The following is a 21990-nucleotide window of genomic DNA, read 5'->3' as shown; positions in this document are numbered from 1 at the left end:
GAAATTAGGTGGTGTGAATTAAATGCTTCCTACTGCAATTTTAGCACCTTTCCCTCTCTTTTGTTCCCTAGTGGAAACTGAGAAAAAGGCTTACCATCAACTACAAAATTTCCATTATAATTTATAAATTGGTCCCTTCTCAGCCTTATTTTGTCTTCACTTAGAAAGACAGAATTTCTTTGCCTTTTCTTCATAGGCAAATGACATTATGCTCTATCAAACTTCCTCCAAATGGAATATGTTAAATTTTAGTTTTAGGACTATGGGGTTTTTATACTGTGCATGGTGTCTAGTGATTCTTTCTCTACAGAGAAAAAAGCAAGAGGAAATGGGTTTGCATAACAGTCAGAGGGACCTCAGCCAGATACAATGAAAAGTTTCCTGGTAGCCAAGACAGTACAAAACTACGAGTCAATGGCGGGTGTGATGGGAACCCTCCTCCTCTGTAAGTTTGTGGAAACCACCCAGATTCTTATCTGTCTGGAATTCTTTAGATGTAAATCTGTCTGACAGACAAGGAGTGGACTTCCAGGCCTATGATGTCATTTCTGCCTTGCAGCATTGAAACATTCCAAAGAAACATAAAATACATATCCATAAGCCCAATGGCATAAACCAAGAACAATCTCACAGAGTTTCTCAACCTGAGCACAAGCGACATTTGGGCAGGGCAATTCAGCAAATGCAAGATCGGTTAACATCACCACAACCCACACCTCTGGGTTTAATTATCTCACCAGGGCAACGAAGGAAAACAATGTGTTTCTCGCAGTTACGAGGACAAATGAAATAGGAAGAGCGCCCACGAAGGACCTGCTAAGTGTAAGGACTCATTAACTTCCTTACCCCTCCCTTTAAAATTTTAGGATCTGAAAAGCGTATTTTTTTAAGAGCTCAAGTTTATGACAGACACATCTCTAAGTTGTTCTGCCACAGGCAATAATTTCTGAACCCACAGGTCTTTATTCATACTGCATGATGCAGTAGTGCCTCACCCAAATAGTTTGGATTTGTCTTGTGTCGGATTGGAAGAAAACATTAGAAAATTTCTCCTTCACTGTTACCTAAAATCTTACTTCCTCACGGTGACAGGCTGTGTTAAAGGTGCCCCTGTTCTGCTGAGAAGTGACAGGCGTTTACGCGGCGAAGGAGAGAAAGAGACGAGATCTCGCTGCGCGAACGGCTACGCATCGCGAGAATTGGACGCCATTTGTTCTCGTGGTGTCCGGGCCGTGGCTGGTCCGCCAACCTCTGCGGGAGCCCCCGACCCCAGGCCCTCCCCGCCCCCCCCAAAAAAGGAGTGAAAAAAGAGGCAGAAAAGATACATAAAGAAAATTGGATATACATCATTGAATGGTAGTATAAATAGTTCATGTTAGTATGTTCTGTAAAGAAATATTTGGATCATTTACCAATCAGTTCCTCGTACTCCTCTCAGAAAATGAGGCCAAAATTGATCTTTTCGGTCATGAAGATGCTTTTGTTGTGTCTGTTTCAGAAATGCGACGCAGGATTCTTTTTTGCCCAGTCGGGAGAATGTTTGCCCTGTGACTGTAATGGTAATTCCAACGAGTGCTTGGATGGCTCTGGACTCTGTGTGGTAAGTAGGGGTCATCTATCGCTTCTCAAATATTGCATCGAGCCTTTGCATCTTGGGTGGGGATAAAATATTCTTCCTGGATGTTTGAGCTGCCTAGGAGCAAACTGCTAATCAAGCTTTCTTTATACCCTTCACTTTTCCTGTAAAACACCTCATATAAACTGCGTATGACTGTAAGTGGTCACCAAGGTGTATGTCTGAATGTGCGTGTGCCCCTAGCAGTAACTGCCCCACCACCCTCGGCAGCTGGTTTCCTGCTAACAGCCATTGGTGATGGGCTTGAAAATAATACACAGAGGAGGAAATCATCCATCCAAATTCCTCTGTAATAGCACAGTTTGCCATATGTTTGGCTTCACTCCACATAGACCAGGAGAATAAAACAGTTGTTTCATAGCCTATTTTACAACTTAAGATAGTCAGGTCTATAGATCAAAATTAAAAAAAAAAGGTTTAAACCAAATAGCTAATAAAAATGAAAGCTTTGGCGTTATGGCTTTTGTAACTCTGTAATCAAGCCCCCAAAGAATTTTTTTTTCCTTAACTGAAATGAATTTTCCAATAGACAGTGAAACATGATAGAGATTTATGAAGGAGAATGAGAAGCCTTTTAGCAAAAGTACGTGCTACATATTGCCCATTTTCACTAAAAGGACTAACAACCTAGTGAAGATGGGGATTGAAATATTTACCAGAAGTGACTTCAGTAGAAGTCGTAGGAGGCGTTTTTAAAGACTTATGCCTTAAGATCATGTTTTCCTTCATGAGTGATACTATTACACAGTAGTATAACAGTAGAAGTTCCCATGAGGCAAAGAGGCTTTCCCAAACTGCAAGAATATTTTTGCATAAACTGCAAGAATACTTAAATATACCTACCTACCTCAAAATTAGCATAATTGTCTGTATTAAGCAGATAATTTTGATTGTAAGTGGTCTTCAAGGTGTGTACTTGAAGGTATTATTTTACTCATGTATTACGTTAAGATGCAAATTAGAACGTTTCCATTTATTTTAAACCTAACAATTCACATTTTTCTAGGGACAGAATTAAGTTGCAAACACTAAACATTGCTAACTCTTTGTAGTGTTTGTTTAGTCCTGGTGTTTCTGTTTTCCCCTTCCCCCATCTTCTTAAATAACCATTACATCCAGGATGTCCTCTGTAGCAGTGTAGGCACCCGCAGCTGCCAAAGTCTACCCCTTTCTAATGCTTTCATCTCCGGTTTCCTGTTATTTTAATCCCAGTGACATTTGAAAAGAAAATCCCATGGATGCACTTGAACTAATAATGTACACCTCTGATAATTTGACCAATTAAATGCTCTTTGTCATCTAGTTTATTTAAATATAAGACAACAGGGATTAGCCAGCCCATCAGCTGCTGTTAGACAGTCAGTAAGATGGAAGACTGAAATAAATTAAAGGGGAAAAATGTCCCTCCTGCTAGTGCCTATAGAGGGCTATGACAAAACTACTGTTCGTTACAATGACCTGGTCAGAATAAGAGCTATCATGGTTTTATCTTTGACCTGGACTTGAGCTTCTGAAGGGGGCAGTCATCACGTGATTCCTTCATAGTTCCTGGGGCATACGAAGTTCTAATAAAAGTTTGCGGGGGCTTCCCTGGTGGTGCAGTGGTTGAGAGTCCGCCTGCCGATGCAGGGGACACGGGTTCGTGCCCCGGTCCGGGAAGATCCCGCATGCCGTGGAGCAACTGGGTCCGTGAGTCATGGCCGCTGAGCTTGCGCGTCCGGAGCCTGTGCTCCACAACGGGAGAGGCCACAACAGTGAGAGGTCCACGTAACAGCAAAAAAAAAAAAAAAAAAAAAAAAAAAAAAAGTTTGGGGATGGGCTAGGGTGTAAACATTTATATGCACACTCAGGGAAGTTGCCTATCTTCCTGCAATTACTTTGTTCCAAGATAGAACATTAAAGAAAAAAAGAAAATAGCCATCTTACTTCTCAGCTCCTGCCCTGTAGCCCCAGCGCCTTGTCATCGTTCAGGGTGCCAGAGAAGACACAGCGGCTCCACCTGAACACCTTGCAATTCACTGTGGGCACCAGAGTTTCAATCAGTTCTTACAGTTTGCCTGGCCTAACTAATTTCTCCCATCTTCCATAAGCAACAAAATAAATGGCCTTCTTTTATTTCATTTTGTTTTATTTTGAAGGCTTGTAATGCCTCTGTCTTATCTTCGCCTCTTGGTTTCTAATTCTTCCTCCATTCCCATGATCAATTTCAATTGGACCTTATATTTTACAGACTGATTTTAAGGAACTAAGCCATTTGACAAAATATATAAACAAAGTTATGCTACCATTTCAGACAATACCAAAAAATCTTAAGAGATTTCTTCACAAGAGGAATGCCAACTCTTCAAATGCAGAAAGGTCGTTAAGTGAAAAGTAGATTAACTAATGAAATCCAGTATGCATTGATTGTCTTTCCAAAGGGCCACTTTGCATCTTATCAGAACCGGGGTGCACTGGGCAGGATTCTCAGTGGAGTCAGCTAGGCAGAGACTTAAAGGCCAGGCAACTCCAGTGGGCATGGCAGACTCTCTAGGAAATCCCGAAAGAGGCATGAGAAAGGATTTAAGGTGTAGAAACAAACAGAAGCAGACAGATGGCTAGTGATAGGAATGCCTGGTCACTGATAACCTATAGTTTATCCCCCGATCTAGAGGCTAGGTACAGAGAACCAAGAAGAGACCATGACTAAGTCCAGTTACCATCTAAAGAACTGGTGCTTCATCATCAGGAGAAAGCGTGGAGCCCACTGACCAGAACTAGAGTGGAGAAAATCTGACTTGAAGTTCACCACTGGCACGGGCTCTTCAGGTTCCCTTTTTTTTTTTTTTTTTTTTTTTTTTGCGGTACACACTCCTCTCACTGCTGTGGCCTCTCCCATTGCGGAGCACAGGCTCCGGACGCACAGGCTTAGCGGCCACAGCTTATGGACCCAGTCGCTCCACGGCATGTGGGATCTTCCCGGACTGGGGCACGAAACGGTGTCCCCTGCATCGGCAGGCAGACTCTCAACCACTACACCACCAGGGAAGCCCTCAGGTTCCTTTTGATTAAGCATTGATGTATCTGTTGATTTCATTTATCCACTTAACAAATAAGCATTTTTTGAGTACCACTTATGTGCCTGGCACTATTCTAGGATTTGGATTAAGTGCTTTCCACTGTGTGGACTGAAGGGCTGTAGGGACAGAACACCTACTTGAAAATGCTTGTGGACGTGACCAACATAATGAAGTCCAAAGTACGAGGACCAGGGGTGCTTCAGAAACATATGCAGAGACCCCCACCTGCTCAGTGACAATCAAAGAAAAAAAAATGAAAAGATTTTGAGGTCTGTGCCAGCATTTCAGGAAAAAATCTAAATCTGAATTAAAAGATTTGGATTTGAAACCACTAAATAACTGCGAAACATAATTGAAATCTAAAAAGAAAACCATCAAGCTGTTAAGGATTCACATCTGGCTGGTAGAAATGTGGACGGGCTTTTATTTTCTTCTTTTCACTTTACAGTATACCTGCCCAAGTGTTCTACAACTGCCAGTAATTTTATAATTAAAAAGATATTGATATTTAGATGGACTTCTACCCCACCCTAAGCACAATGGAGAAAAGGAAGTCATTCGACATATTGAAGGCTAAGGAATTTTTTATTACTCTCAAAGCCTAATTAAAACCTAATTCAGGAAAGCAAAGTTATTACATTTCTAATTTCTGTAGACACTAGCATTTTTCTCCTGATTTTCAAACTGTCCTTTATGTGTATTAAGCCAAAATCAACCAATGTAAGTCCCTTTAAGACTAAACATGTGTGATGGATAAAGCAACACCCTTATTAGATGTCCAGTAGAAAGAAGAAATTGAGTAATAGGGAATTCTTTTTCCTGTTTTACTTGCAACTATAAAGTTGGTATCTAAATCAAGTGCATAATTCTTACATTAAAATTTTGACAGTTTTCCAATCTTTTGCAAGCTTGGAAAAACCAAATTTTGCAAATAGTGATTGATTTGGTTCCATGTTAGCTAAAGTTTTGACATAAAGTCATAAAATTTGTGTGCAAAGGATTTTAAGGATGGCTAGCTCAGTGGAGTCTCTTGTTGCTTTGTGCCCCCAATGTAAGAGTATGATGGGAACCAAATGCAGATAATAAGTTCTCTATACATTGTTTTTTCCTTCTTTTCTCAACCTTGAACATGTTCCTCCTCTTGTATTCCCCACCTCAATTAATGACAGCACCATTCTGCCAATCCCTCATGCTTGTCCCAGATGCTTCATCAACTGCCTTTTCCTCTTCACCAATATTCAGCTGAGCACCAAATCCTGCCAGTTCAACCTAGGAAAGGGCCTCCTCTGTTCTGTGCCATCCCACTGTCTTAATTCATGCCCACAGTATCCCTCCCTGACCACTAGTGCAGCTTCCCAACTACTCATTATGCCCTGCTCCAGACTCTCCTCCCCCTAATCTGTCTTCCTCACAAGCAATGGAAACATCTTTAAAAAACACAACCTAATCAAGGCATCCCCCTTTCTAAAATCCTTCAAGGATTTCTATTCCAGACCCACTGAGCTTCTCTCTGCCACCTAAACTAACTCTGTACTTTCACTTTCTGTGTCTGAACTTGTGTTTCCCTGTTCTCTGCCTGGGATTTCTTGCTTATCCTTCAAGGCCTAGTTCAGATGTCACCACCTCCATTAAGTCTTGTCTTGCTTTCTCAGGAAGAGTAGACCCTTTCCCTTCTTTCTGACCCATAGTAGAGTCATAGCACCTAGCACACTGTATTCTTCTCAGTTTACCTCTCTGTTTTTATCACAACTTACTCAAAGTGAGTTATTCAAAGGCAGGAACTGGGTCTTCTTCATTTTAGTAACCGTCACAGCTCATTGTCTGTCATTATATCAGCTTAATCCAGGTTTAAGTGAATGAATAACAAATTTACTTAAAAGCAAAAATCTTTAATATTCTAATTTGAGACTGGGGTCCCCTTTATTGCAGTAAAATGCACTGTCTTGTTATTCTAGAGCCTTAGGCTTGTGCTGAGTGCTGAGTAACTAGCAAACAGTGCTACCGACATGAGGTGTTTCCATCTAGACCCTTGCTTCTCAAGTATAGTCTAGACCAACAGCACTGGTGATACTTGGGAGCTTGTTAGAAATGCAGAAACCCAGGCCCAACCCAGGCACCCTGAACAGAATCTGCATTTTCACAAAATCCCCAGTGCATTCTGTGCACACAGGTCTGAGAAGCTCTGATCTAGACAGAGCAGCAGTTCTCAAACTTTTTGTCTCTTGAGCCGTTTACACTCATTAGAATCACTCAAGGTGCCAAAGAGCTTTTGTTTATGTGGATTATACCTGTTCATGTTTACTGCATTTGAAATTTAAAAGGGAAAATTTTTATAATATTTTCTTATTAATCTATTTGAAAAGAACAATAATAAACCCACTACATGTTAACATAAACAGTATGTTTTTAAAAAATATAAATGTATTTTACAGATTGAAAATAGGTTTCATGTCTGGCTTAATGGAAGACAGCTGGATGTCATATCTGCCTCTGCATCAATCTGTGGTGATATCTCCTTGTCACGTAGCCTCAGGAAAACCCCCCTTACACACATGAGAAATGAGAATGCAAAAGAGAAATAAAACCTTAGTATTATTATGAGAATAGTTTTAACTTCCCTGGACATATTTTGAGAACCACAGGTCTAGATAGACTGTAGTCACGCATGAAACCTGTGACTAGCCACTAACCTGATCCTTTTAGGCTTTCTTCCCACGTTAGGCTGGTGCTGTGGCCCAGTCATCAAGAGACTCCATTTTTCACATGAAGGAGACACAGCTGGTTCCCAAATGTCATTCCTGACACTTAACGTGAAATTGATTATCTAGATGTAGCTTTCTTAACCACGGGCCAAAAATTCAGAATGCTTTTTTCATTTTTAAGTGGGGTCAGTTTCATTGAAAAATAAATTTGTACCTCACTCCAACAACAGCGTACTATTTATTGTCATTTTTCCGTTTTGTTTTTTAAATGGCAGAGCAATGAAGGTAAAGGATGTTTGCAATCTCAGAGTAAAAGATTTTCAGAGCTAGAAGAAAGCTTATAGACCGTCTCAGCTAGATCCTCGTTTTACAGACAGAGAGACCCAGAAAAGTCGAGTGACTTGCTCCAGGTCAACCAGCTAGAAAAAGGAGGAGCTAGGGAACTCTGTCCCTGCTGCCAGCACTATCCCTGCTGATCTCCCAGAATGTGCATCAGTTGCCTTTTAGGGCATTTCATAACTAAGTCTTTAAAAGAAGGCAGATGACAAGAGTCAGTGTTTGCACTCTGAGCATTTAGAGGTCATAGTGATTTGGAGGCTTTTTGCCCTTGAGGGTAATTGCTCCCTGTGGCTGCCATGGAAGAATTAGTGCCCTGACAAGGAATCCAAAGCATCCATTGAGTCGTAAGGTGACAGAATTGAGAATTGGCTCATTTTTGCAGCTAAATAGGCGCTTCAGGCATGAAGAGTGGTCTAACATCTTACAACAGGCTTGTTTTCTTCTGCACAGATAGGCTTCATCTGTCCAACAAGGTCTCGGACAAGTTTGACCCCAGTCTAGAGCTGCCCTGACAGATTGCTTATGGCTTAGATTCCTGGTAGTTGGATAAGGCTCGTGGGTTTTCCCTGGGATGAGAGATTGCCACCAATTTTGAGCTGGCTTTGGGTGCATGTTAATTTCCTTTACTTGCTCCAGATGCTAATTCACCCTTTCCCACTTTTTCCTTCATTTTTCTTTCCAACAAACATTTACTGAAGGTTGACTTAGCACTTGATACAGCATTAAGAACAGTGAGGGAAATATGTTAACATCCTGTTGTCTGCACATCATACTTTATTTTCAGTTTCTCTTCTGTCAGGTGGTCTGAACTAACCTCTTATCAATAATTCTATTCTGTTAACGTAATTCTAATCAGGACCCAAAGACTGTCCACATCTAATGGCATATCAAATGCCCAAAGAGCATTCAACCATGATAGCTGTGGCCCATATCAGGATTCCTCCCTTTTGTCTAGTGTGTTGTTCTTGATATGAAGCTCAAACTGTTAGTAAAACAGTCTGACACTTTCTAATGCAGTCATTTTATGACTCTTTTGGGAAAGAAGCCTTTTCTCTAACACATTGGAGAAGCAGTATAATATGGGAGTTTCCAGCCTAACCTCTGGAGCCAGATTGCCTGAGTTCAGATCTCACTTTTGAGACATACCTACCTCTGTGTGACACTGGGCAATTTACTTAACCTCCCTGTGTCTCTATTCATTTGTAAAATGGGGAAAAAATAGTAACTTACCTTAGAATTATTGTGAGAATTAAATTAGTTAATCCAGATAAAATGTTTTGAGCAGGACCTCACTATTATTTTGAACCTCAACATAGAACATAGAGACAAAATAACAAACTCAGAGTTAAGTTTCCAGTCACTCCGTCTTGCCTTCCCCAAGATTCCTCCACAGATCCCAGTTTTTAAAAAGTTATCTGTTGGCGGTGGGGGCTCGGGCCGCGGCGACCAGGCCTGCGGAGGCGCCAAGCCCCCAGAGCCTCAGTCCCCGCAGAAGCTGCATGCCCATGCCGGGAGCCCGGAACGAGCGGAAGGGGCCGACCCGCTGCGGCTGCGGTACGGGATTCCGGCGAGCGACGCGGGCCCGGCGCGGGGAGGGCCGGGGGCTCCTCTCTGCGCTGCTACGCTCCGCCCCCGCTCCCGGCCGGGGGCCCCCTGCAGCCTTTGGCGGCGCTCAGCAATCTCCAGTGGCGCGGCCTTTACCATCCACCAAGTTTGGAGGGATGACAGTGTACACTGCCAACTGGATTAGAAGGGTTCCAGTTCAAGCTACCACCCTTTTCCTATTCCTCCACCCACCTCTGACCTCCGACCTCCAGGGCCTGCTGCTGAATTGGCGTATTTGTTCTGCCAGGCTCCTTCTGTGTGGACCACTCAGCAAGGTATATTCCTAGTACCAATGGTGTGCTGGAGCTGACTCATACCAAATTACAATTGCAATAGCCAATTGTTGAAATTCAGGAATTTTGAAAGCTGGTGATTAAGCCCAGCTACTATTAAAAATTAAATTCTATCTTTGACATAAATCACAGCAAGATCCTTTTTGACCCACCTCCTAGAGAAATGAAAATAAAAACAAAAATAAACAAATGGGACCTAATGAAACTTAAAAGCTTTTGCACAGCAAATGAAACCATAAACAAGACGAAAAGACAACCCTCAGAATGGGAGAAAATATTTGCAAATGAAGCAATTGACAAAGGATTAATCTCCAAAATTTATAAGCCGCTCATGCAGCTCAATATCAAAAAAACAAACAACCCAATCCAAAAATGGGCAGAAGACCTAAATAGACATTTCTCCAAAGAGGATATACAGATTGCCAACAAACACATGAAAGAATGCTCAACATCATTAATCATTAGAGAAATGCAAATCAAAACTACAATGAGATATCATCTCACACCAGTCAAAATGGCCGTCATCAAAAAATCTAGAAACAATATATGCTGGAGAGGGTGTGGAGAAAAGGGAACCCTCTTGCACTGTTGGTGGGAATGTAAATTGATACAGCCACTATGGAGAACAGTATGGATGTTCCTTAAAAAACTAAAAGTAGAACTACCATATGACCCAGCAATCCCACTACTGGGCACATACCCTGAGAAAACCATAATTCAAAAAGAGTCATGTACCAAAATGTTCATAGCAGGGCTTCCCTGGTGGCGCAGTGGTTGAGAGTCCACCTGCCAATGCAGGAGACATGGGTTCGTGCCCTGGTCCGGGAGGATCCCACATGCCGTGGAGCAGCTGGGCCCGTGAACCATGGCCGCTGAGCCTGCGCGTCCGGAGCCTGTGCTCCGCAACGGGAGAGACCACAACAGTGAGGGGCCCACGTACCGCAAAAAAAAAAAAAAAGAAAAGAAAAAGAAAAAAAATGTTAATTGCAGCTCTATTTACAATAGCCAGGACATGGAAGCAACCTAAGTGTCCATCAACAGATGAATGGATAAAGAAGATGTGGCACATATATGCAATGGAATATTACTCAGCCATGAAAAGGAACGAAACTGAGTTATTTGTAGTGAGGTGGATGGTCCTAGAGACTGTCATTCAGAGTAAAGTCAGAAAGAGAAGAACAAATACCATATGCTAACACATATATATGGAATCTAAAAAAAAAGAAAGTGGTCATGAAGAACCTAGGGGCAAGACGGGAATAAAGATGCAGACCTACTAGAGAATGGACTTGAGGATATGGGGAGGAGGAAGGGTAAGCTGGGACAAAGTGAGAGAGTGTAATGGACACATATACACTACCAAACGTAAAATAGATAGCTAGTGGGAAGCAGCCACATAGCACAGGGAGATCAGCTCAGTGCTTTGTGACAACATAGAGGGGTGGGATAGGGAGGGAGGTGCAAGAAGGAAGACATATGGGGACATAGGTATATGTATAACTGATTCACTTTGTTATAAAGCAGAAACTAACAAAAAAAAAGTTATCTGTTGAAGTTCTTATGCATAGATGTTACTAAGAGAATTGCTCGAACAGGAGGGTGCCTCTTCAATGGCGTTCTAATTCTAACAGTACAATTTTTCACTGAAAAGCCTATTCAAACTTTATATACTCTGGTGAATGTAGATGTCTTCTTTTCATCTTTGAAAGTATCGTAGTGCTACTGGCATTGCCTTGTGCAATCCAGTCATGTCCAGTTGGAGAAAATATCAGTAGACTAGCATCACTGACTCTTCCAGAGGACTAATGAGAAATTAATCCATCAGCTCAACAAACAGCTGCTGAGTACAGACTCCATTCAAGTTGATGGCAGTATAATGCTGAGAGACGCAGTGTGGAGGGAAGCGCTGCTGAAGCTCAGAGCTGATGATAAAAGTACAATGAGGGCAATGGAAGGAGAGAAGGATCGGGGAGGGGAGCATCAGGAAGGAATCCTGAAGCTCTCAAGGCCTGGTGCAGATCTTGAATGATAAACAGACATTCTAGGCAGAAGAATCAACTGTTTTGTGCTTTTTATCCAATTATCCCCACCACGAATGGAAAAATCACACAATAAACCTGCTTACTATTTTTTGTATATCATTATCCAGGATATCAGCCCATTAGCAGAAATCTACCTTCTACTCCATTTATGCTTTATTTGGACACATTTTGTTCTTCCAAGCCCATAAATTTTTTTTTAATATTTATTTATTTATTTATTTTATTTTTGGCTTGTTGGGTCTTCGTTGCTGTACGCGGGCTTTCTGTAGTTGCGGCGAGTGGGGGCTACTCTTCATTGCAGTGCGTGGGCTTCTCATTGCAGTGGCTTCTCTTGTTGTGGAGCACGGGCTCTAAGCACACGGGTTCAGTAGTTGCAGCATATGGGCTCAGTAGTTGTGGCGCACGGGCTTAGCTGCTCCGCGGCATGTGGGATCTTCCCCAACCAGGGAACGAACCTGTGTCCCCTGCATTGGCAGACGGATTCTTAACCACTGGGCCACCAGGGAAGTCCCAAGCCCATAAATTCTTAAAGTGTTCCCCCTGATGCTTACCCAGGCGGATTTGTTTTTTCATTTCATATTTATTCCAAGTCAGTAAACTGATGCTTCTAGGATATCCAGAGTTTGATCATTCTGATTATCATTCTGAATTGAAACGAGTAACTGACGAATAATCCCCTTTTCACACAAACTCTGAAGAGTCCCCAGGCTGCTAGTGCACACGCAGAGGTCATCCCCATTGTCTGCACTTTGTAGCACTGACTGGGGCCAGCGTGGCTCCTTTGTGCTGACCAGGACCATTGCACACCATCTGTTTTGTCAGGCCTGACATCCCCTTTGCTTGAACTACTGCTTGATTGCCAGATTTGCTGTGTATAAAGTTTCTTACTGTGTCCTTGTCAGTTTTCTTATCTTTTGTCTTACAGCACTGCCAACGGAACACAACAGGCGAGCACTGTGAGAAATGTCTAGATGGTTATATCGGAGATGCCATCAGGGGAGCACCCCGCGTCTGCCAGCCGTGCGCCTGCCCCCTGCCTCATGTTGCCAAGTAAGTCTTAAAGAAAGATGGTCTCTTCTACCACTTATCTGCTTCATTTTTCTTTCTTTTTTTTCTCCCTATACAGAGTTCTAAGGTTTTTCCACAGTCAAAATTGAGTATCTCATGTTGCAATGAGACTGGAGAGATATAGGAAAGTTTTCTAGCCTAAATCCACTTTCAGGAAAGCTTAAGCACTGCAGCATAGGTGATGACTGTGTTCCCTAAATATTGGGGGTGGGGTACGGGGCACATCACAAAAGTCAATGAAGCTTCCCAAGTTTTATAATCAAGGCTAGTCTCATCTTTTCTTGGCCATCCCTTGACCTAGAGAGATCACAACTGGTGATGCCAACAGACATTATAATTCGTCATTTTCAGTGGTAGTGTTTCTCCTGGTCCCATAGAGCAGACATTTTCTACATGTGGCGGCTAAGTAGGCTTTCAATCAGAAATAGAGCATAGATAAACAGATGTGCTTTAGACCAGTCAGCTCGTAGAAGATAGCTGAGAAAATGAATTTTCACTTCTGGCTATGTTTCCTGAGTGAGAAGTTAAAGACAATACACATGCATCTTAAGGGAAATAATAGGATTCTTTTCAGGCACATATATGTATAAATCCAGTAGTTAGGTCATGACTAGCCATTTTATTGGCTTAAAAATGTAGAATGTAGAATTAAAATGATGTAGTGGTGTTTGGTTTTACAAGTATTCAACCAGTTCTCCAATTCTCTGACACCAGCTGGTGTCCTACAATCTAATCAAATCTGACACTAACCACTAGAGTTAGTGCAGACCCCATTGGTTAAGGGCTCAGTCCCACTTTGAAAGCCAGCCACAAGTTGGGGTCCCAGGCTACTCACTTTTCTGCCCAGCTAAGTACAAATTCAGGGGTCCCTTCAATGCCTCTCCAAGTTTGATAATTCTCTACAATGACTCACAGAACTCAGGAAAGCACTGTACTTACAAATACAGTTTTATTACAAAGGATACAACTCAGGACCAGCCAAATGTAAGAGATGCAGGGACATGGTATGGACAGGGAGATGGGAGGGAGCAGAGCCTCTGTGCACTTGCTCACCAGGCGCACCACCCCTCAGCAAATCTGTGTGTTCACCAACCCAGAAGCTCCCCAAACCTTGTTGTTCCGAGCTTTATCAAAGTTTCATTATAGTCATGATTGAATTATTGGTGATTGAACTCAATCTTTAGCCCCTCTCCCCTTCCCTGAGGTGGAGGAAGGGATGGGGTTGAAAATTCCAACGCTACTACAGGAACCCTACTACAGGAACCCTACTACAGTAGTAGGTTCCTCCCGCAGACCAGCCCACGTCCTGAAGCTACTGAGGGACCCATCGAGTCACCTCATTAACATAAACTCCAAGACCGTTGGGACTTCCCTGGTGGTCCAGTGGTTAAGAATCCTCGCTTCCACTGCAGGGGGCATGGTTCGATCACTGGTGAAAAAAAAGCCTTAAAAAAAAAAAGATACAATTGAAAAATTGAAAGGGACTCATTATGAATAACAAAAGACAGTCATGTCACTAAGAAATTCCATGGATTTTAGGAGTTCTGTACCAGGAACCAAGACAAAAATCAAATATATATTTTTTATTATCCCACAAGTGGAAAAAGTAAAAAACTACGTTCATATCTCTGCGTTGGCACATTATAGCTGTGTTATTTTAGACAAAGTCCCTTCTCTCTATGTCTCACTTTCCATGAGATTTCAGGTCAGGGAAACTAGATTCAGATGTTAGCTTCATTTGTTGATTTGTTTAACCTGCTCTGGATCTCAGTTTTTCCCTTAGTAAATAAAAGTTTGTGTAAGGATCTGCCTCACAAAGTTGGATTAGGATAGCACGTGTGGAGCACTTGGGTTGGTGCCTCACACATAGAAAGGTATATGTAGATGTTGGCTTTACTGAACACATACTTTATATTTTTTCTAACACATTTTGCATACTCTATGTCAGGCACTCTTCTAAGTGTTTGGATGTAATATTTGCTTGATAGTTGTAGTAAAAATTAAATAATGCATATAAAATAATTTTTAAAAGGCCTGAATGCCACACACACACACACACACACACACACACTTTTTTTTTCTTTTCTATTATGGTTTAATACAGGATATTGAATACAGTTCCCTGTGCTATACAATAGGAACTGTTTATCCATTCTGTATATAACAGTTTTTATCTGCTAATCCCAAACTCCCAATCCATCCCTCCCTCCCGCTTTGGCAGCCACAAGTCTGTTCTCTATGTCTATGAGTCTGTTTCTGTTTCATAGATAAGTTCATTTGTGTCATATTTTAGATTCCACATATAAGTGATATCATCACACATACTTTCTTATAAAGAGAAAAAAGATGACAACCAAATTTCCCCCTAATGTTTTTTCCCTTTATTGAATACCAGTACCACCTAACATTTCACCTAATAGCTTGTGATTTGTTCAAATCCTCTGATGAGTCTGACAGTCTGTGAAGAAGTCAGATGTTTTACAGCCCCATCTTTCTTTAGAAACCATTAAACTGTCTCAGCCTTTGCTTTGTGATTTTTCATGTCCAATGGTATTAATAATGTGTGCAAAATGGATGGTACTGAAAGTGAGAGTGGAAAAAAACATTGTGTTCTATTATTTTCATTCAAGTGTGTCCTGATTTATGAGCTCCCTTTGCCTCATCTAGGTATATTCTTTAATTGTTCATTAATATTCTGCTCTAACATAGAGAATGGACTTGAGGACATGGGGAGGGGGGAAGGGTAAGCTGGGATGAAGTGAGAGAGTAGCATTTATATATATACACTACCAAACGTAAAATGGGAAGCAGCTGCATAGCATAGCACAGGGAGATCAGCTCCGTGCTTTGTGACCACCTAGAGGGGTGGGATAGGGAGGGTGGGAGGGAGATGCAAGAGGGAAGAGATATGGGGATATATGTATATGTATAGCTGATTATATAGCAGGAAAAACCTGCTGAAGATTAACACAAAAGCAAAAATATATGACCTATAAGTAAAGAACATTAAATGGGAGTGTGGAGGAATTGGGAAGGGTGGAAGAGACCTGCTTTCTCTGTAGTGGCAATAGTTCTACTTCCTGAAATCCCTTGGGGGAGAGAACTGGATACAGAAAGCGGGGGTGGGGTGGGGTGGGGTGGGGGGATAGTGTGTGATCATAGAACAGGACAGATTTGCCTGGATCCTATAAAGTGCTAGTCTTTGATCTGGCCTTATTATTGACTGAGTTAACTAATCTCAAATACTAATCAAATGTCATAAAAAATCAGACTCCCCACTGCCTCTTTCAGCTTTTCTTAAAATTCATATTTCTACTTTCTATAAAAAATCAAAGTGCCAGGACTTTTATTTGAGATTTCAGAAAGGCACCAAGCGTGGAATCTGAATTACACTTTGAAAGATATGCAAGTTGAGCCTACAGACCCAGGATTTGGATCTCCAGATATTACAATAGCCACATCAGAAGGCAAGGAAGTGATGCTTGAGGGAGTTTTGCAAACAAAGAGTGCTGAGTCTATTTTCCTTTAAGTTCCCTGAGGGTTTTCCAAGAACAAAAGACTCCCTTCCACTTGGAGAGAGCACCATGGTTATTAGTGTGGGCTGAGAAAGGTGCAGTGTTTTCATTTCCCTAGCCCAAAACAGACTTTAGCCTAAGCAAAATATAAACAATTAATGCTGATGGAAAACGGAAAAGGAACCCTCAGTGGCTCTACTACCTCTGAGTCTCCCTCCACCAAGACCAGTAGTCACACAGCTATTCCCAGGGACCATTTGCACAGAGCTCATTTATTTATTTTAGGGTTGGCCAGACATCCTCCATGTCTACTAATAATTGCTCCAAACAAGGAAAACGTCATCTGTTTGAAACTGTAGGACATGAGCTCAAAGCAGACAACTCCAGGCAGATATTTCATTCCTTCAAGCCATGGGTGGGCTGCTGGGTGGAACATCTTCAAAGAAACATGCATGTGGGTTTGTTCATGTTCTGGGCACTTAACTGATACTGTTTCTTTAAGTAGGCTGAGGAATAAGAACAAGCAAAATAAAGGGTAAATGCCAAAGAAATGTAATTCATTGGAATGTTTTTAACCAGACTATTAGAGAAAATAAATTGTATGTACTGCCTTTCACTGAGAAGCACATTTGTTTCCTGACTGACTTTATAAATATTTTCACACAAAGCAAGCACATCCATTTGCTTTCCTCCAAAGGTGGTTAGGTCTTTGCTGATACATGCAGGAACGTGAGAACAGCAGGCCACACTCTGTGGATTGTACAGTACCTAAGCCAAAACTAGTTTAAAAGTCTTAAAACTTTTGTACACCCCCCTCATGGGGATGGATCCATGTGTCAGTGTAGGTAGAATTTTCAAAACATATGGAGAACAATATTCCATTTCCCTTGCCTTCATAATTAAGATAGTTATTTATTCTGCTGAAACAATATATTTATTTGTTTTCTGTCCTGTGTCCTAATTTTTATTATCAAAAAAAAAGAAGAATCACGAGAGTGGGTTTCATGAACCAGAATCCTTTTACTATGGGTCCTGTTTCTTGCTTGAGTACTTGCTTTATGACTTTGATCAGCTGAGCCAGTCCCTGCACCCTTTATTCCCAATCTTTAAGGTACACATGAAAGAAATTAAGGTTTTGTGGTGATTATAAAGCATAGTTTAGAATTGGTTCATGACCTTGAAGAGTGAAAGAGAGCTAGTGCAGAAAAAAAGGGGTAAACTTTCAAGTGAATACACAGAAAGTGGTAGGAATAAGAGAAAATTCTCATAGAAATCTAAAATCACAGGTAAAATTTACTTATTTTACTCTAGCTTTAGGATATGTATTTTACATTTGCATTAAAAAATATATACATATATATTTATACACACACACATACACATATACCTGATGTTCTGGAAATTCCCACTGTTTCAAGTAAAAATAATAAAGTGCCTCTATGGAAAAATAAATGAGGTAGACATGGGAAATGGTGTCACCAGTGGTGTGTCACTTTCTGTCTGAGCCTGATAGTCTGAGCTCTCCTGAAAGGAGGAAGATTTAATTTAACTGAAGCAAATGATTGCAGCCATTTGAACTTGAGGGGACCAAGGTAGAGACGATCTAATCAAAATCAAAAGTTAAGGGCTTCCCTGGTGGCGCAGTGGTTGAGAGTCTGCCTGCCGATGCAGGGAACACGGGTTCGTGCCCCAATCCGGGAGGATCCCACATGCCGCGAAGCGGCTGGGACCGTGAGCCATGGCCTCTGAGCCTGCGCGTCCGGAGCCTGTGCTCCGCAAGGGTAGAGGCCACAACAGTGAGAGGCCCGCATACCGCAAAAAAAAAAAAAAAAAATGTTAAGACAGTCTCTTCAGTGATGTATGGAATTGACTTCTAATATTCTCTTTCAATTCCAGTTTTGCAGAATCCTGCTATAGGAAAAATGGAGCTGTTCGGTGTATTTGTAAAGAAAACTATGCTGGACCTAACTGTGAAAGGTAGGCTACTGAAAGTCACCATGTGCTATGGGGGTCAAAGGAAACTTCCTGTTTCTTACACTCATCAGCTCTGCCATGCTCTCGTTCAGTAGGTCTTAAGAAGAGGGAGTGGGAGATAGCATTTCAGAACCCCTTTGGGGAGCGTTCCCAAATCCCATGCCTCATATACAGCTATGAGAATGCTCCCTAGGTGTCCAGGGCTACATCTCAGGATAAATGGGTAAGGAAAGAGGAAAAATGAGTATGCGTATTTTGAAGAGATTCTCTAGATGCTTTTGGTAACAGTCCTCTCTCTCTCTCTCTCTCTCTCTCTCTCTCACTGAGAACCAGTAGTACAATTAATGTCCAAAAGAGAGAGAGAAAGAGAGAAAGTCTTCTTCAGTGATTCCTTTTTTATCAACTGGTCAGTTATTAGAGTGATACATTGAAAAAAAGCACAAACCTATTATTTAACCTATTATTTATACCATCTCCTCTCCTGAAAAGTAAACTAATTCCATGAGTTTGGATTTTCTGAATCCCTTTTTGGTATTTACACCTAACACTCTTTTTTAAGTTGCTTTGGGCTTTGCTCAAACAAGAATGGCCTTGGCAAGCAAGGGTGCAAGACTCCCACTGAATGATTCCTGGCAAGACGTTTCCCATCCTCCCTCAGCTGCTCACAGCTTTCTAAGATAAAAGTGCTTTCACTGTAAGAGTCTCACAGAGAGGCCTTCTTATTTTTAACATAAATGCCATTAATATCCTCCCCACTGTGTTTAGGCAGTGAAATGATGTGTGGTGTCCTCAAGACAGGGAGGGAAGGGGCAGAAGGGACCGGTCAGACATACAGTCCCACATCCCCACATCTGCAGCGCGCTCACTTCACCACAGCATGCTGCTTACTGCCCTGGGTGGAGCTCACAGATTCAGTCTGGGGCTCAAAAGGTAAACCTTAAATACCATCTCATTTCCGAGGAAAACACCCTCCATCTCTAAAAGTGTAACTCTGGAACTCTTTTTAAAAAGCCACAGTGTCTATGGTACATAGAAAAATCTCTGTATTTTGAGGGCATTGTTATTGTGATTATTAAATTTGCAAAATGTGGATAATTCTTTTGCTAAAGAGCTGTGGGATTTTCCTCCTTTTACTGTAAGAGAAGAGGGAAGTGAAAGGTGAGGGACCATATGAATGTCATCCTTTAAGAGGGACTTCTAGAGATGGTCAGGTGACCCTCGGCTGATTAATGTTGGTGACACGCTTTTCCTATATTTCCTTATTTGGGGACCCAGGAACATAAGCCACCTGATTTACTCATTATCTGGCTCAGTGGGGGTGAGAGGATTGTTCATCAGCCAGGGATGGAGATTTTTCTCCTCAGTGTCTGAGGTTTAAGTCAGTTTAGTCAGATAAGGATTGAGCAATATTACCAGCTAATGGGTGTTGTATGGCTCCTGAAGGGGGAATTAATGGCCTTAAATAGAGTCCTGCTGACCCAATGCAAGTTCCTCCAGAAGTGAGTAATCTCAGCCCTAAGGGCTCAGTCCTACAAAATCACACAGGGGTGCGGATTAGGGTTCTGTCAGTGACAGTGGGGGGCCTGGCACAGGACATCATGCCCACCTCACATGTGGCATTGTAGATGATAAATCCCCTGGCCCACATCAGAGGTTCCTGGAACCTGCCATTAATCGGCAAGGCTCAGTCAAATCTGCTGCTTAGCCTGGACCTGGATTGATAGGGTGGAGGAGAGAGCACTAGTTTGGGAAGTGGAAGTACCGTGTTGAGATGTAGCATCAGCCTGGGTGGCTGTCTCTCAGCTGTAGCCCTTTATGATCTCCTGGGCAAGTTATTTGATCTCTAAGTGGCTATTTCCACATCTCCAGAAAGGAAAAAATGAAAATACCCACCTCATAGGACTGTTGTAATACTGTGAAGTTTTTAGTATGGCACCTGGCACTTAATAAATGCTCAATAAAAATTAACTGGTGGGCTTCCCTGGTGGCGCAGAGGTTGAGAGTCCGCCTGCCGATGCAGGGGATGCGGGTTCGTGCCCCGGTCCGGGAAGACCCCACATGACGCGGAGTGGCTGGGCCCGTGAGCCATGGCCGCTGAGCTTGCACGTCCGGAGCCTGTGCTCCACAGCGGGAGAGGCCGCAATGGTGAGAGGCCCGCATACTGCAAAAAAAAAAAAAAAAAAAAAAATTAACTGGTAACAGTATGAGTCATTGTGCCTATTGTCCTGTTGCCATTGCTGGCATAATGTGTGCTTGGGACAAGCTGGCTCATTTCCCTGAATCTCAGTTTCCTTAGCTAGAAATAGTGCCCTTTATTGATTGTTTCCTATGTCCTCTCTCAGCCTCATAACTACCCTGAGAGGAGGTCGTATTTTGCATATGAGGAAACTGTGACTTATCTAAAGTCACATCACTGCTAAGTGGGGGAACCAGGACTTGGAAAGTTTGGCTTAAAATCTGGATTCTTCTCCCATTCTGCTTTTCCCGAATGTCTTCTAAGAGTCTCCTATTTTGAACATTGACAATTAATGAATTAGATGAACTTCTGATATAGAGGAGAAAAATGGTTAGTCTGTTAAGTAGATTCCCTTTGACAGGAGGCTGCATTTACAAAGGTGCTGGAAATAAGCATCCCTTCTCAGGCCTTTCATCTGCATTGGGGGAGGATCACTTTGAGCAACTTTCATTTCTCCTTCTCTTTCCCATCCACCCTTCCTCTCACCCTGTTCTTTTAAAAAGAATCCACTGAGGTCTTTTACATCAAAAATTGACCTGACAATACAGGTAACTCTTTTTCAAAATAGAAATGACCACACAGATCGGTGGGAAGAGTTAGGGATGCAATACATCTAAGACATGTTCTCTTGTCCTCAATGAAGTCAAGGCTAGGGGAGGAGACAAACCTGAAAACCATTCATTGCAAGACAGAAAAAATGAAAAGCTAAAGAGAGGGCAAGCAGAGGCTCTTCAAAAGCGTAGTGAAAGGAGTGGTTTCCTTCCCACAGCGGGGCTGGATCATCCCACAGGAGGTGGCCTTAACTGCTTTTGATTTGTTTGACTCTGGGACTGAGAGGGGGTTCTGTTTTGAGTTTACTCATCAAGTTGTTAAATTGTCCCAATTAAACTTCATCTAATATGTTTTCAATGAATTTGTAAACTCAGATCTCTCCACAAGATCTTTCCAAAATATGCAGCTGATTTGCATGGATATCTATCTCATTAGTTCAAACAAGAACACTCTGGGTGTTTCTGTACCTAAAGATCATTTAATCGGGGTGATTTTCAAGTCTGACTGTGTTTAAGTATCTCCTGGAAACCTTTGGATTCCCTAGCCCTCCCTCACCCGCTCCATGCCCCACTGAAAAGAGACGTCTCGGGTGAGGCCTGGGGACCCATATTTTGATTCCCCGTTGGGTTCTCACACCAGTCCTCTCACTGACTTGTGAACTACTGCTCTATTTCAACTTTTAATACCACACCCGCAAAATACAAAACAGTGATTCTCAAACTGGGGCTCAAGAGCCACTGACTGGTGTCCTTGGAAATATTCGTGGAGGTTCATGGGTTCTCAGTGACACAAAAGTGTTTCATTTCAGTGATAATCTTGAAAAAAAAGTTCATTGAAACATGTTCTGGACTTTCTGAAGTACCATTTTATAATAAAGAGGGATCTATCTGCCTCAGAGCTGAGGAGAAAATAATGGCTGATGGTGTGTCAGTGAGACATTACAGACAACTGGAGGCCGAATGACATGAC

The 21990-nt window shown here is 42.1% G+C and overlaps 1 protein-coding gene across 4 annotated transcripts in view; it reads left to right on the top strand.

The window, feature by feature from the left end:
* LAMA4 (laminin subunit alpha 4) overlaps positions 1 to 21990 on the top strand; it is a 150263-nt gene that overhangs the window by 38403 nt on the left and 89870 nt on the right. For all 4 annotated transcript variants that reach the window (XM_030882804.3, XM_060283746.2, XM_060283745.2 and 1 more), the window contains 3 exons: positions 1499 to 1600; positions 12602 to 12726; positions 18156 to 18236. In XM_030882804.3, coding sequence (XP_030738664.1) covers positions 1499 to 1600; positions 12602 to 12726; positions 18156 to 18236 — 308 coding nt within the window. The remainder of the gene's footprint in view (positions 1 to 1498; positions 1601 to 12601; positions 12727 to 18155; positions 18237 to 21990) is intronic.

Source organism: Globicephala melas, chromosome 14 (assembly GCF_963455315.2).
Source record: "Globicephala melas chromosome 14, mGloMel1.2, whole genome shotgun sequence".
NCBI classification, from domain to species: domain Eukaryota; kingdom Metazoa; phylum Chordata; class Mammalia; order Artiodactyla; family Delphinidae; genus Globicephala; species Globicephala melas.
The sequence above is the reverse complement of the archived record's forward strand: the minus strand, read 5'-3'. Positions and strand labels throughout refer to the sequence as shown.